Below are 14,581 nucleotides of genomic sequence, written 5' to 3' on the forward strand. Positions count from 1 at the left end.
AAAGGTGTAGCATTAGTCATTTCGTGCTAACACTGTTAAGTTTTCCGTCAATGTGGTGGGCACATGGGATCAATAATTAAAATAATAGTATATGAAAATTTTAAAAACATAAAAAATAAAATAAGGAAAAGAGCTTTCTTTTATCTCCTTCACCAGCAACGCTGCCGTCAACACCAAACCTTGTACCTAATTTTTTCAAAATCCAATCAGAACTTTAAACCCAAAACTCATCGCAAGCATCAATACCAACCGCTGCATTTGGTGCATAATTTGTTATGGAATGCGGCTGGAATGTCGGGGGTGGGGCTGCGATGGTGAGGGATCGGCTGTGGCGTGTGGTTGGGAGAGATAAAAGAGCGAATGTCATCGAATGTGGGAGAATAGAGGTAAGCTGTGAGGTATGGACCTCTCTCTCTCCTGAAGCATTTCTCCTTTTTTATTCCAATAGTTTAAAGTGTTTTGTTTCAATTCTTAAAATTGAATAATATTATTTAATAATTTATTCCTGCCACGTACTCACATTGACGGAAAATCCAACGAAATTAGCATGAGGGACCAATGCTACACATTCTGTCAAATTCAAGGACCAAATCTAATTTTTAGTTGAGGGACCAAACTATAATTCAATCATAATTCAAGCACCATAGCTACAATTTATTCTAATATATTTTGTTGTAGACATTTAAGTAAACTAACTGTTTTTATATAATACACTCTGATACAATTTTTGTTCTTCATTTGGGGACATTATTTCATTGATATATATTTCGGTATATCCATCGATATAGAAATTTAGGTACATTAATTCTTTAATGCACTTCAGTACATACATTTGTGTATTGACATTTTGATACATGAATTTCATTTAATACATTTGGGTACAGACATTTAGGTTCATTATAATATACTGCGTTCAAAAATTTAATACAGACATTTGGTATATACGTGCATACATTTAGGTTCATTATAATATATTACGGTACAAACATTTATGTATAGGTATTTTGGTACAAAGCAATCAATTTAATATATTTTTGTACAATCATTTTGGTACACTTATGTATTTACATATTTTTCTTATGTGTCACAAATTTCTTTTATTGTTTTCTCATTTAGGTTTATTTATAATTAGAAGCAGCAAAATGTGCATATTAATACAATTAATATGGAGACATTAAATCAAAACACACATTAGATAACAAAAATAGAACATGAATTAAAATCAATATGTAAGCTAACATCAAGTTTTTTATTTTTAATTTCAATCTTTTTCAAGTCCTAATGTTGAAAAACCCCTTGAGAAACTTTAAATGTGGTCCCAATCACTAATGTTATATGATTGAAACCTTATTCGTTTTCAAATTTTAATCAAAGTTCCTGATTTTTAGTATTAATGTATTTTCGTGTCAGTTAATTATTATTTTTTTTTTTATCAATAACGAATGATTTCATTTTATAACAGAGCCAATTATACAACTTGAATGAAAGAGACAAGTAAAGAAACGACAATAACAAACAAAGAATCATACACCTCTCACTAGGGTGGTCATTCTTCATCAGAAATGTTCATATAAAAATAATCAAGGGTACATTCATCAATTCAACCAAAAAATTAATGGACCTGGATTATCTGCCCTCCTCATCCTATACCCTTCTCATACCCTCCTATTTCTGTGGTCACGGTTAAGCCAAGTCAACATTTTATATTCTCATTGCTTTTTGTCTTATTATTTCTATAAAAAAAAAATCAATATAAAATGTTAACGTGGCCTAACTGTGACCACATAAATAAGAGAAGATAAGTAGGGTATGGGATGGAAAGGGTAGACAATCCGGGTCCAAAATTAATATACCATAAAGCGTTTGGTAGACTCATCAAACCTAAAACATGAACTCAAAACATAAAAAAAATAAAATAAATAAATAAATAAAATAAATAGATATTATGCTTAATAACGAGACTTGCCTCTAGTGGATGACCTTGATTCTAAAGTTTTGTGGCATATTTGATTGAGCTAAACCCCATTAGCATATTTGAGTAGCGTTTAAAGATGAAGATAATTTTAAAAAAAATTCAGATAATCTCGTTGATTAGCTAGAAATAAGTCGTTCAGAATTTTAAAAAACTTACCATAAACAATTTTCCAACAAGAAGGCTATAAATTATGCAAATCTTAGGAATCCTATTGGAATTCTATCATATCTTGTAGATTGTGATCTGTTTAATATGTAATACCTAAAGGATAAGAAATTTACTTTCTCTACTATTATAAATAAAGGTATAATGAGTTGAGAAAATACACCTAAGAATTCACCCAATTCTCTCTATGTTTGCCCCACCTCTCTATCTCTCTATAACTCTCCAATTAAATAGGCCCTACAACAAGGAAGTCCAAATTTTTAGATTATTTTTTATAGATCAAATGATGTGGCAGTTTGATGTTTGAACCCATTTTTTAATCATTTAAAGAAGTCAAACAATTAACTGTCGCATAATGTGGTTTATAAAAATAAAAAATAAAAAATAAAAAACTAATGAAAATTGCTTGAAAACTTTGAGTTTTAACAATAAGGACAAAATAAAGGTAAAATGAATAGTACCAGGATTGATTTTTTAGTGTAAAAATATGATTTTTAATTAAAGTAAACAGTACCGAAAGTTTTTTCGTTAGAATTCCCTATAAAAATAGTCTAAAAATTAAGAAAAAGAGCTTTCCTTTATCTCCTTCACCGGCAACACTGTCGTCGACACCAAAGCCTATAATTTCAACAACAAAAAAAAAAAAACAACACCAAACCTTGTTCCTAATTCTCTCAAAACCCAATCAGAACTTTAACCCCAAAACTCAACGCAAGCATCAATACCCGCCACTGCATTTGGTGCGGAATTGGTTATGGAATGCGGCTGGAATGTTGGGGGATATAAAAGAGTGAGTGTCGTCGAATGGGGGAGGATGGAGGTAAGGTGTGAGGTATGGCTCCCTCTCTCTCCTGAAACATTTCTCTTTTTTTTTTTATTCCAATAATTTAAAGTGATTTGTTTCAATTCTTAAAATTGAATAATATTATTTCATAATTTATTCCTACCACATAAGCACATTGATTAAAAATCCAACGAAGGGACCAATGCTACACATTCTGTCAAATTCAAGGACCAAATCTAATGAATTTTTAGTTGAGGGACCATAGCTACAATTCATTTTAATATAGTTTGTTGCAGACATTTAAGTAAACTAACTGTTTTTATACAATATACTCTGATACAATTTGTGTCCTTCATTTAGGTACATTAATTCATTAATATATATATATATATATATATATATATATATATTTCAGTATATCCATCGATATAGACATTTAGGCACATTAATTCTTTATAATACACTTTGGTACATACATTTCTGTATTGACATTTAGGTACATTAATTTAATATTGAGTGATATTATTCCCATCCCAATGTCTTATCTTCTCACCCACTTTTTATTGAATTTTATGATTACTAATTTTTCCATTTGTAAAATGACTGATAATGACATTAATTATCCTCTTTTGCGTTAAAAAAAAAGGGTTGGGTTGCACGCTCAATCTATCTTAAACTCTAACTCATCTTTTCATCTCTTTTCATTCAGAGAAAGCAGCAAAAAAAAAAAAAAAAAAAAAAAAAAACAATGGATTTAGAAGATGACATTTTCATTGAAGAAGTACATGATAACGCTTCTGTGGAAGAGGTAAAAGATTATGTTTCCATTGAAGAGGCAAATGAATAATTTTGTATGTGGGTCGTTTGCATTTGCCGCACCGTATATATGTCATCGAAGTTTTCCTTTTGGATTTGGATACCTCTATGTTTTCCAATTGAATTTGCATACTTGTGACTTCAAGATCATCAAAAAGGATTTGGGCAACATGTATTTTTTTGTATTGCTTATTTGAATTTGGCCAACATGAAACACAAAACCCACCTACGAAAATCTATAAGCAAATCAAACAATCCTTTCCTTTTTGCTGTTTCACTGACATGTGTGTTTTAGAATGCTTGGAATGAATCTGCAGCACCCTGGCATGAGAGCCAGTTGAAATACCATGTTTGTGATGCATTATGAAAATTATATGTTGTTTTATAATTTCATATGTATATATATGTTAAACGTTATTTTGGGAATAATAGTGGGTGGAGAAATAGCATTTTAATTTTTTTAATTTTTTAAGGTGGGTGACATTATAATATGGGTGGGGAAATAAGACAATATGAAGGCTCTAGTTGCTCTCTTAATATAATACATTTGAGAACAAACATTTAGGTTCATTAAACTATTTGGTTAGATGAGAGCTTCTGCAGGTTAGATGAGAGCATACGCAATTTACCTAACTTTTATTCAGTTGAATTTTCTCTCAAATCAAATCAGATAATTTCAGCAGAAAACACAACACCAAACGCAAACAAATCAGCAGTAGCAGCCATCATGGGAGACGTAATAGTGATGTATGCAGCTCCAGGAATGGGGCACATCATCTCCATGGTGGAGCTGGGCAAGCTCATCCTCCACCGCTACGGCACCCACAAGTTCTCCATCACCATTCTCTACACCTACGGCAGCCTCTACAACACCCCTAGCATCCCTGCCTACATCCGCCGCATCTCCCATTCCCACCCTTCCATTTCCTTCCGTCAATTTCCTCGCATCACCAATAAAATTACCCAAAATATCAGTGGCACTGCAATCATGGTCGACTTCGTTCACCAAAATGATCCCCACGTCCGCCGTGCCCTCCAAGACATCTCCAAATCTACCGTCGTTCGCGCCTTCATCATCTACCAGACAAAGGGAAGAAGGCATCCAATTCATACTCTAGATATTCTAGTAAGAATTCCAATGCCAAACTGACCTCTTTTAAATAAAATGCACCTGTTATGGTAAATGACTCTATTCAGGGATCTAACAATCGTAAAGTAAAGACCAAAAATATTGTCAAACTTAGATGTTTTTTCTGCAAAACTAAGGGACATTTAAGGAAAGATTGTCAAGTTTTCAAAGACTATCTCAAAAGCAAGGGTCTAGAACAAGTCAATGTCTATGTTGAGTCAATTTTGATAGAAATTCCTGTGAATTCCTGGTGGTTTGATACTGGATGCTTAGTTCACATTACAAATTCTTTAGAGGGTTTTATAACATCAAAACAAACAGGTTTTAAGAATTACAACGTCTTTGAGGGTGAAGGAACCAAGGTTGCAGTAAAAGCAATTGGAATGGTAAATTTGAGACTGTCTTCTGGTTTTATATTGAAATTAAAAGATGTGTTTTATGTGCCAAAGATGAGGAGAAATTTGATCTCTGCTTCTAAGATTGTCAAAGATGGTTTTGCTTTTCTAGGTGATGATGAAAGCTTGAATTTTTTTTAAAAGAACCATCTAGATTGTGTTTTGGGAACTGTATATTTGAGTGACAATCTATGGTGTCTGAATTATACTCTGGAGTCTAATAATCAACATGTTTTAAACACAAGTACTAAAAGGATGCATTGCATTGATGATTCTTTCATTCTTTGGCACAAAAGGTTAGCACACATATCCAAAGAAAGAGTTTTAAAGCTGTCGAAAGCTAAGTTGATTCCTGAATTGAATTTTGCTACTGTAACTAAGTGTGTTGATTGTGTCAAGGGAAAAATGACTATTTTTTGGAAATTGGATTCTAAGAGAAGTCATAATTTGCTAGAAATTATACACACTAACATATGTGGTCCCTTTCCAACTAAAACTATTTGTGGTAGTTCCTATTTGGTCAACTTCATTGATGATTACTCAAGGTATTGTTACACTTATGTAATTAGTGAGAAGTCATATGTCCTTGATTGTTTCAAAGTTTTTAAAACTGAGGTAGAAAAACAATTGGGAAAGACTATAAAGATTGTTAGATCAGATAGAGGAGGAGAGTACTTTGGCAGGTACATTGAGGCTGGACAACACAAAGGTCATTTTGCTCTTTATCTTGAACAACAAGGCATTGTAGCTCAATACACCACACCTGGAACGCCACAACAGAATGGGGTTTTAGATAGGAGGCATAGAACTTTGATTGGAATGGTAAGGAGTATAATGACAAGATCTAAGTTACCAGGATTTCTATGGGGAAAAGCACTGAAAACAGCAACTTACATACTAAATAGAGTCCCAAGTAAAGCAGTTTCATCTACACCTTTTAAAATTTGGAATGGTAGGAAGCCTAGTTTTGATTACTTCCATGTTTGGGGATGTAAAGTTGAGGCTCGAATTTCCAATCCAAATGAGAAGAAACTGGATTCAAAGACTGAATCATGTTACTTCATTGGCTACTCAAAGAAATCTAAAGGTTTCAAGTTTTATTGTCCTTAAGCTCACACCAGGATTCAAGAAACTGGCAATGCCAAATTCTTTGAAGATCAAGATGTTGCATAATTGTCACAAGGCAGATTCCTTTTTGAAGAACCTGATCAAATTGAGAATCCTTCTTGCAGTGATGCTTATAAAGAGATTTTAATAACTCCTTCACCTGCAATTGACTTGGAGGAAGATCAAATGCAAATTTATCCTAATGTAGATAGAATGGAAGTTGATTTTGGGTCTCAATTACAGCCACAAAGGGATCAAACTTCAAATTCTGGAGTGCAATTAAATCCGAGCACTGAAGTTCTTAATGAACCAGCAGTCACGTTGAGATAGTCATCTCGAATCAGGAAGCTATGTGTATTTGCAAGAAAGTGAATTTGATTTCGGTGATAGAGATGACCCTTTCACCTATTCTCAGGCCATGGACAGTCTTCAACAAGCTTTATGGAACATTGCAATGAATGAGGAGTTAGAATCGATGTCACAGAATAAACTATGGACATTAGTGGCTTCTAATCCTTAAATCAAGGCTATAGGATACAAATGGGTCTATTAGACCAAGAGAAATGCTCTACGCAAGATTGAAAGGTACAAGGCCAGATTGGTTGCTAAAGGTTTCACTCAAAGAGAAAGAGTTGACTACAATGACACGTTTTCACCTGTCTCTTCCAAGGATTCTATGAGAATCATAATGGCACTTGTTGCACATTTTGACTTAGAATTGCATCAAATGGATGTGAAGACTACTTTTCTTAATGGTGAACTGCAAGAAAACATTTACATGAAACAACCTCCTGGATTTGTTCAAAGGGAGAAGAAGATATGGTCTGCAAGCTCAATAAATCTATTTATGGACTGAAGCAAGCATTAAGACAGTGGTTTTTGAAATTTGATCAAGTTGTTACAAGACATGGCTTTGTGGAAAACAAATTAGATGATTGCATATACAACAAATGGTCAGGTCCAACCTTCATCATTTTAGTATTATATGTTGATGATATTCTCCTTGCAAGTTCTAATATGAAGCCTTGCAAGTTCTAATATGAAGCTCCTTAATGACACCAAGGCCATAGTTAGCAAGAACTTTGAGATGAAGGACCTTGGAGAGGTACATTATGTGCTTGGCATTGAGATCATTCGAGACAAGTCCAAAAGGCTACTTGGACTATAACAAAAGGGTTATCTAGAAAGAATAATGCTAAGATTTAACATGGAAAACTGCAATAATGGTGAAGTGCCTGTGAATAAGGGAGACAAATTCTCTAAAGCTCAGTGTTCCAAGCAATCATTTGAGGTGGATAAAATGAAAAACAAGCCTTATGCCTCATTGGTGGGTAGTTTGATGTATATTACCATTTGCACAAGACCTGATATAGCATTCATAGTAGGAATGTTAGGTAGGTTTCAAGCAAATCCAAGAGAGTCTCATTGGGTAGCTGCAAAGAAGGTTCTGAGGTACTTACAAAGAACCAAGGGGTATATGTTGGTTTATGGCATAGAAGAGAATCTAGAGCTAGTTGGCTAAACCGATTCAGATTTAGCTGGTGATGTAGATGACAGAAAATCCACAGGTAGCTATGTGTTTATGCTTGGGGGTGGTGCAGTTTCATGGAAAAGTGCAAAACAAACTATAATAACAACATCTACAATAGAGGCAGAGGTTATAGCTTGCTTTGAAAGAATGAAACAAGTTGTATGGTTAAAAAATTTTGTGACAAATTTGAAGGTTGTCAATTATGTGCAAAGGCCTGTTAAAATTTACTGTGATAACAAGTCTGCAGTATTCTTTGTCAAGAACAATAGGAGAACTTCAGCTTCAAGGCTGATGGATGTAAAGTTTCTTAAGGTTCAAGAAAAGGTTAGAGAATGAGTAATTCAGGTGGAATATTTGAGTACTGATGCGATGATTGCAGATCCTTTGACCAAGGCATTACCAATTGGAGTGTTTAAAGCTCATGTCTCTCTGATGGGACTTCTTGAATCATTTGATCAGTGGGAGTGATCTGTTACTAAGTAACTATTCGATTGTTGCTGTGAAGTTCAGAGAGCTGGTGCAGCAATATAGACAAGTTTTATGTTTAAATTTTAAAGTTATGGCTGATTAAAGTTAGTATCAGTTTAGCTAGTCTTGTTTTCAGCTTGTTTCGTTTTTTCAAATTGGGATATGTTATGATGGTCTATTGTTTTGAGAAATAAAATTTGAGATAGTTCGTTTGATGCTTGAGTAACAGGTTGTCAGTTTAAATCAGTTGTTATTGAATTATCAATTCATGCATTGATTGGAGAAATTATCTTAAATTCTGACTGTCAATGGTTTGAAATATTGGGAGTAAATTGCTTTGCTTGGTTAATGATGATTGATCGAGTTCACAATGATGAAGATACAAATTGAATGTACGCAACTCTTGAAAACTGTTTTGCATTATGGTGGTGATGAAGTTTCAGAGTTCTACATTTTGAAATGTATATGAAATTGGTTGTGATTGAAAAACTTTAGTTAACAGATTAAGTGATCACTTCTACCTAGGTATGATTGAATAAGCCGAGTACCTAAAGTTGTTCTCATACTCAAGTGGGAGAATGTAAGAATATGAGTATGAGATGGAGAAGTTTTAGGAATGGTTATAGGTATTCAATTTGATAGAAAATCTTGTTGATAAAAGGAATGCTGATCCTTGACAGAAAAGGATTTTGTGTAGCATTTAGATTAGTTTTTGCAGGACACGGAATCAACTAGTGTTTGGTTCCTGTGTGGATTTTGATAGGGAATCCTAGTCCGTTTTGGTGAGGATTATATGTATACATATAGTGGCCTCTTTTCTCACAGATGGAATGCTTATTTTGGACTAAAACCTATCTGTAAGTCGAGCCCTTGATAATTGGCAAGAGAAGAAAAAGACCACTGGAAGTTTGTTGCTATGGCTTCGAGTTCTGGCACTGCTGCAGGTATGTTTTTCTTCCTAGTTTTCTTCCACGCATGAATTGGTTGATTCACTTGAGGTTGTAGTTCATGTTTCGATCTTGGTGTTTATGAATTTCGTGCTAACAGACACACATAACATCTTATTCAAAAGAGGCACCTGAATCAGCTTCCGAAGAAACTGGAATACTCCACTGCCTCATTCCTTCATTCCTTGCAGCAGACTAATACTGCGGACAGGAATGCTCTCCTAAGGTCCTCTTTTTAAGGATCTGTGAGGACCTCTTTCATTAGAGTCATAGGATTAATCTAACGGTACAAAAACTAATGAGTTTATATAATCCTTTTACACCTAAACAAATTTGTTACACGCCATAATTAAAAACAGGAGTCACGATCAAGAACCAAGACTGCTGCCCTTTGAAGAGGTCGAGACCCTCACCCCGGATTGCCTCCGAGGTAATTCTCCTTTCCGTTTCACTGCTCAATTTTTGTCTCCAAACCAACAGATTCTTATGATTAATTAACAACTATATATTGTGTTCGACCCTTTTGGGAAGAATGTCAATGACCTACCCAGCTTTTCGAATTGGTCGCACTCGAAAATTGTTAGATCAAAAGTTTAATTGACTTGTAAAAAATCAAATCCTGTTATAATTTTAAGAAATCAACTTCTGTGGTATCTTTTAATTTTGGTTTTCGTTTCGTTCGTGAGAAAATTTTGAAAAGAGAAATAGGGTTCACGCTCATTCTCCCTCTCTACCACTCTACTCCCGCCCTCTCACCATTTAGTAGGTGGGAAAATTGATTATATTGCATTTGCCGTTATGGTGGTGGTTCAACCTTTAGCCCCATTTTTTTTACTTCACTTTTGACTTTAATTGCAGATTGCTTTATGATGGAAGAACAATCTTCCCAGAGACCTCACCTCAAACAAGTTGCAGGTGAACGTAATCCCATTGTTGGCCAAGAATTTGGATCAATAACGGAAGCATATGATTTTTACAATCAATATACTCGAGAAGTTGGATTTAGTGTCAGAATGGGTTCAAGTAAGAAGAAAAAAGGAACAAATGAAATCACCTGGGAACAATTTGAAGGTGAACCGGATGAGACTTATCAGAAAACAAAGAAGAATACATCAACCAAGGAAGAAAGGAATGTTGGATCAACACGTGTGGGTTGTAAGGCAAAGTTAAGCATTTCTCGTGACAAGTCAAAGAAGAAGTGGTCTATTTGTAACTTTGAAGATTGTCATAATCATGTACTTTCAACACCCACAAAGGTACACCTACTACCTTCACACCGAAAAGTTTCGAAAGCAAAGAAGCTTTACATTGAAACACTAAGTAGTGCAATGTACCTACAAGTCAACAATTCAGAATAATGGAAAATGAGGCAGGTGGAATTGCAAATGTTGGATGTATTGACAAAGATTTGAGAAACGTTGAAAGAGATTTGTAGAAAGAAATCAAGGGACATGATGCCGACATGCTTCTTGAATATTTTCATTCAAAAAAGGAAAAGAACCCATCTTTTTGTTTTGAAGTTGATAGAGATGAGGAAAATAGGTTGAGCCGTTGTTTTTGGGTCGATTCCACATCAAGAAAAGCGTACTTCTTTTTTGGTGATGTAGTTGCTTTTGATACGACTTACAACACAAATAAGTATAGTATGATCTTTGCTCCATTCGTAAGGGTTAACCATCACAATCAGACAATTGTATTTGGATGTGGGTTTTTAAGTGATGAGAAAACTGAGTCATTTATTTGGTTATTTGAGCAATGGTTGAAAGCTATGCCTAGCGGTCCACCTCAATTGATAATAACGGATCAAGATCAAGCAATATCAAAGGTCATTGCTCAAGTTTTTCCTCTTGCATTCCACCGGTATTGTATTTGGCATATAATGGATAAGTTTCCACAAAAGCTTGGCCCAATGCTTTCAGTTTATATGCCACAATTTAGCGTTAGTGTATACGGTTCCGAAACTATAGAAGAATATGAAGAAAGTTGGAAGCATGCAACATAGTGCATTGGAGAATCATGAATGGCTGCTACAAATGTACAAACTCCATGAGCAATGGGTCCTTGCATTTTGCATGCATATATTTTCTACAGGAATGTCAAGTAGTCAAAGAGTTGAAAGTGGACACTCCTTCTTCAAGAAATACGTTTCAAAACGCAACTCTTTGTGGGATTTTGTTACACGATTTGAGAGGGCACTTGGACACCAAAGACATAAAGAGTTGGTTTCTGATCATGTGGATGTTAATGAAGTGCCAAAGTTGAAGACATTATTTCCAATTGAAAAGGAGATGCGCAGTTTATATACAAAAACAATATTTTTAAAGTTTCAGGATGAAGTGATTCAAAGTACTGCTAATTTGAAGTGTGATGCTATAAGGCAGGACGAAAAGGAATGTGTTTATGTTGTTATACGTGCTGATGCAAAAAGCTCAACATTGCGACGTATTGTTCACGACAAAACTTCTAGTTTTGCAAGGTGCAGCTGTCGAAAATTTGAGTTCGAAGGAATTCCATGCGGACTTATTGTATTTTTTCTTAGAAGTATTCATATTGTAGATTTGCCAAGCCAATACATCATGAAAAGATGGACCAAAAGTGTGAAGGCTGAAAGAGTTTGGGATGGAGATGGATTGGAAATAAAAGATGTGCAATACAAGTCATTAATGATGAGGCATATTCAGTTATCTCAACTTTCACAGTGCTTAATTGATGAATCATTCCGTATGGAAGAAACAACTAAACTTGTAAGAAAAGGAATCGAATCGCTTCGTATTGAAGTTAAGGGATTACGCTCCAGTTTAGGTGTTGGAGAAATGCCAACAAAAAGAAAACTTCAAAAACATATGATCAATGAACCAGCTCAAGTAAAGGCCAAGGGAATTGGGAAAGGAATGAAGTCTTCCAAAGAAAAGGCAATGGGGAAAGCTAAGAAGTATAAGGCATGTGGAGGACTCGGGCACACCATAAGACAATGTCCGATATCCGTAGACGGGTAGTAATTTATTTGATTTTAATTAGTATGTAAAATTCTTATTTTTTTTAATTGACTTCTGCTTGGTCAATCATTGCATAAGATTGTAGTTCATGTATACTTATATATCAAGTATATATTTCATTGATCAAGCATACACAATGCCGAATCTTCTCATGACAGAATATGTGTGCCAAATGAAACACCACATATTGTTGGTATGCATGGTAAGTGTTTTATAATGAAGTTACAATTATATATTACTTTGGCATAATAGCACTGATTTAGTTGGTTCTAATCCTACAATTCACTTCTATCTTCTTTGCCAGATCACTGATGTTGATTCTAAGTTCTACAATTCACTGCAGAGGGAGAGATGTTCTTAAAAGTACATTCTAATATTTTGGTGCCATGGTTCTTTGAGATAAATCTCAAGCTTCTTAGTATAATCACAAGAACTCAATAGATGTTGAACATTTGTAATTTATTTGGTGTATATCCCAATATAATAAGGAAATTCTCAAATTTGTTTACTTGGTACTACTTACTTATATTAAAAAAAATTGCCCTCGATTTTCTTGAGAAAGCATAAGATCAACGATAGCACCATTCATCGAAAGTTGCTAAAAGACATGACTTGGTTAAATTTGAAACTAAGCTAACAGAGACAAGACCTCTATTTGTTCACCTAAAGAAAGAAAAAAGAAGACTTTGGAGCCAATTTAGAAAACTAAACTGAGTTGTTCAAATACTAATTTAGTGAGATTGAGAATCAAATGACTAACAAATGATTTGAGATTGGAATCAAACCAATTTTTTTCATACTTACATAAATATTGCTTACATTCAATAAAAAGCTAGACAAGCTTTCTAGATTCATTGATAGATGATTACATTCACTGTACAATACTCCAAATTAGTGCCTTTGCAACTTGTACTACTGCATTCGCAATTACATTCTCACTTGGTTGAATGGGCGCGTATCCGTACAATATGTCCTTTCTAACACTCCTACGGTATGAAGTAAACAGATCACACCAATACCATAACCAGTTGTTGCAAGACTGCATTTACAAAACATATCCAGTCAAACTTATGAAAAATTCAGTCTATAAATCGAAAAGCTGGGTAGGTCATTGACATTCTTCCCAAAAGGGTCGAACACAATATATAGTTATTAATTAATCATAAGAATCTGTTGGTTTGGAGACAAAAATTGAGCAGTGAACCGGAAAGGAAAATTACCTCGGAGGCGATCCGGGGCGAAGATCTCGACCTCTTCAAAGGGCAGCAGTCTTGGTTCTTGATCGTGACTCCTTTTTTTAATTATGGCGTGTAACAAATTTGTTTAGGTGCAAAAGAATTATATAAACTCATTAGTTTTTGTACCGTTAAATTAATCCTATGGTTCTAATGAAAGAGGTCCCCATAGGCCCTTAAAAAGCGGACCTTAGGATAGCATTCCCGTCGGCAGTATTAGACCTGGTTTGGTACTGAGGTAATTCTGAAAAAAGCTGCTATAAAAAAAAACTGGGAGTTGTTTTTGTGTTTGGTAAACACTCAGCTTCAGCTTTTTTTCACAGTTTTGGGTGAAAAAAAGCCAAAAACAAGAAGCTGCAAAACCCAACTTTGAAAAACTGGCTTTTTTTCACACCTGTTTTACATAAAAGTTTACCAAACACTTTAATACTACTTTTTTTTTTCAAAAACACTTTTACAAAAAAGTTTACCAAGCACTCTGCTGCTTTATTTCACATCTGTTTATTCTCACAGCACAGCAGAAACAACTTGTTTTCAAAGCACAGCAATACCAAACCAGCTTTTAGTCTGCTGCGAGGAAGGAAGGAAAATCGACAGAAGCACCGCACCAAACAATTGTAAGGTATTGTCTGCTTAGTTTTGCAAGACACATAGACAAAATTTCCTCTGGTTTCTATTCATTTTGCAAAATTTTAAGATAGGTTTACAAATCTAAGGTTAAGAATTCATAATGACATAGAGTTTTATACATAAATGTTCTCTGTTGAATAAGGAATGCATGGTCACTCACTCTTAAAGTTGTTATCAACCGTTGAATGTGCTTTGAATGTTTTAATCTCAATAAATATTAAGATAATACCTGCATTAATGTTGTGTCTGTATTTTTATTTCAACTAAACACTTTAAAATGAGTCTGTAATTATTAAAATAGAAAAAAGACAAAGAAAAATAAAATAAGGAAAACACAAACAAATTATGGCCCACTTCCATGTCGTTTTGATTGACTTTAGTTTCCTTCTAACAATTTGGCTCA

General features: G+C 34.4%; 1 protein-coding gene across 1 annotated transcript; it reads left to right on the forward strand.

Moving 5' to 3' along the window:
• Positions 1-11,287: 11,287 nt before the first annotated feature.
• On the forward strand, positions 11,288-12,313 carry LOC137717194 (protein FAR-RED IMPAIRED RESPONSE 1-like). Its single transcript, XM_068456492.2, has one exon. It carries the CDS (start codon positions 11,291-11,293, stop codon positions 12,311-12,313), a length of 1,023 nt encoding a protein of 340 aa, XP_068312593.2. The 5' UTR covers positions 11,288-11,290.
• Positions 12,314-14,581: the final 2,268 nt, after the last annotated feature.

The sequence above is a fragment of the Pyrus communis genome, chromosome 8 (genome assembly GCF_041283825.1).
Source record: "Pyrus communis isolate YQ-2024b chromosome 8, ASM4128382v1, whole genome shotgun sequence".
Classification (NCBI taxonomy): domain Eukaryota; kingdom Viridiplantae; phylum Streptophyta; class Magnoliopsida; order Rosales; family Rosaceae; genus Pyrus; species Pyrus communis.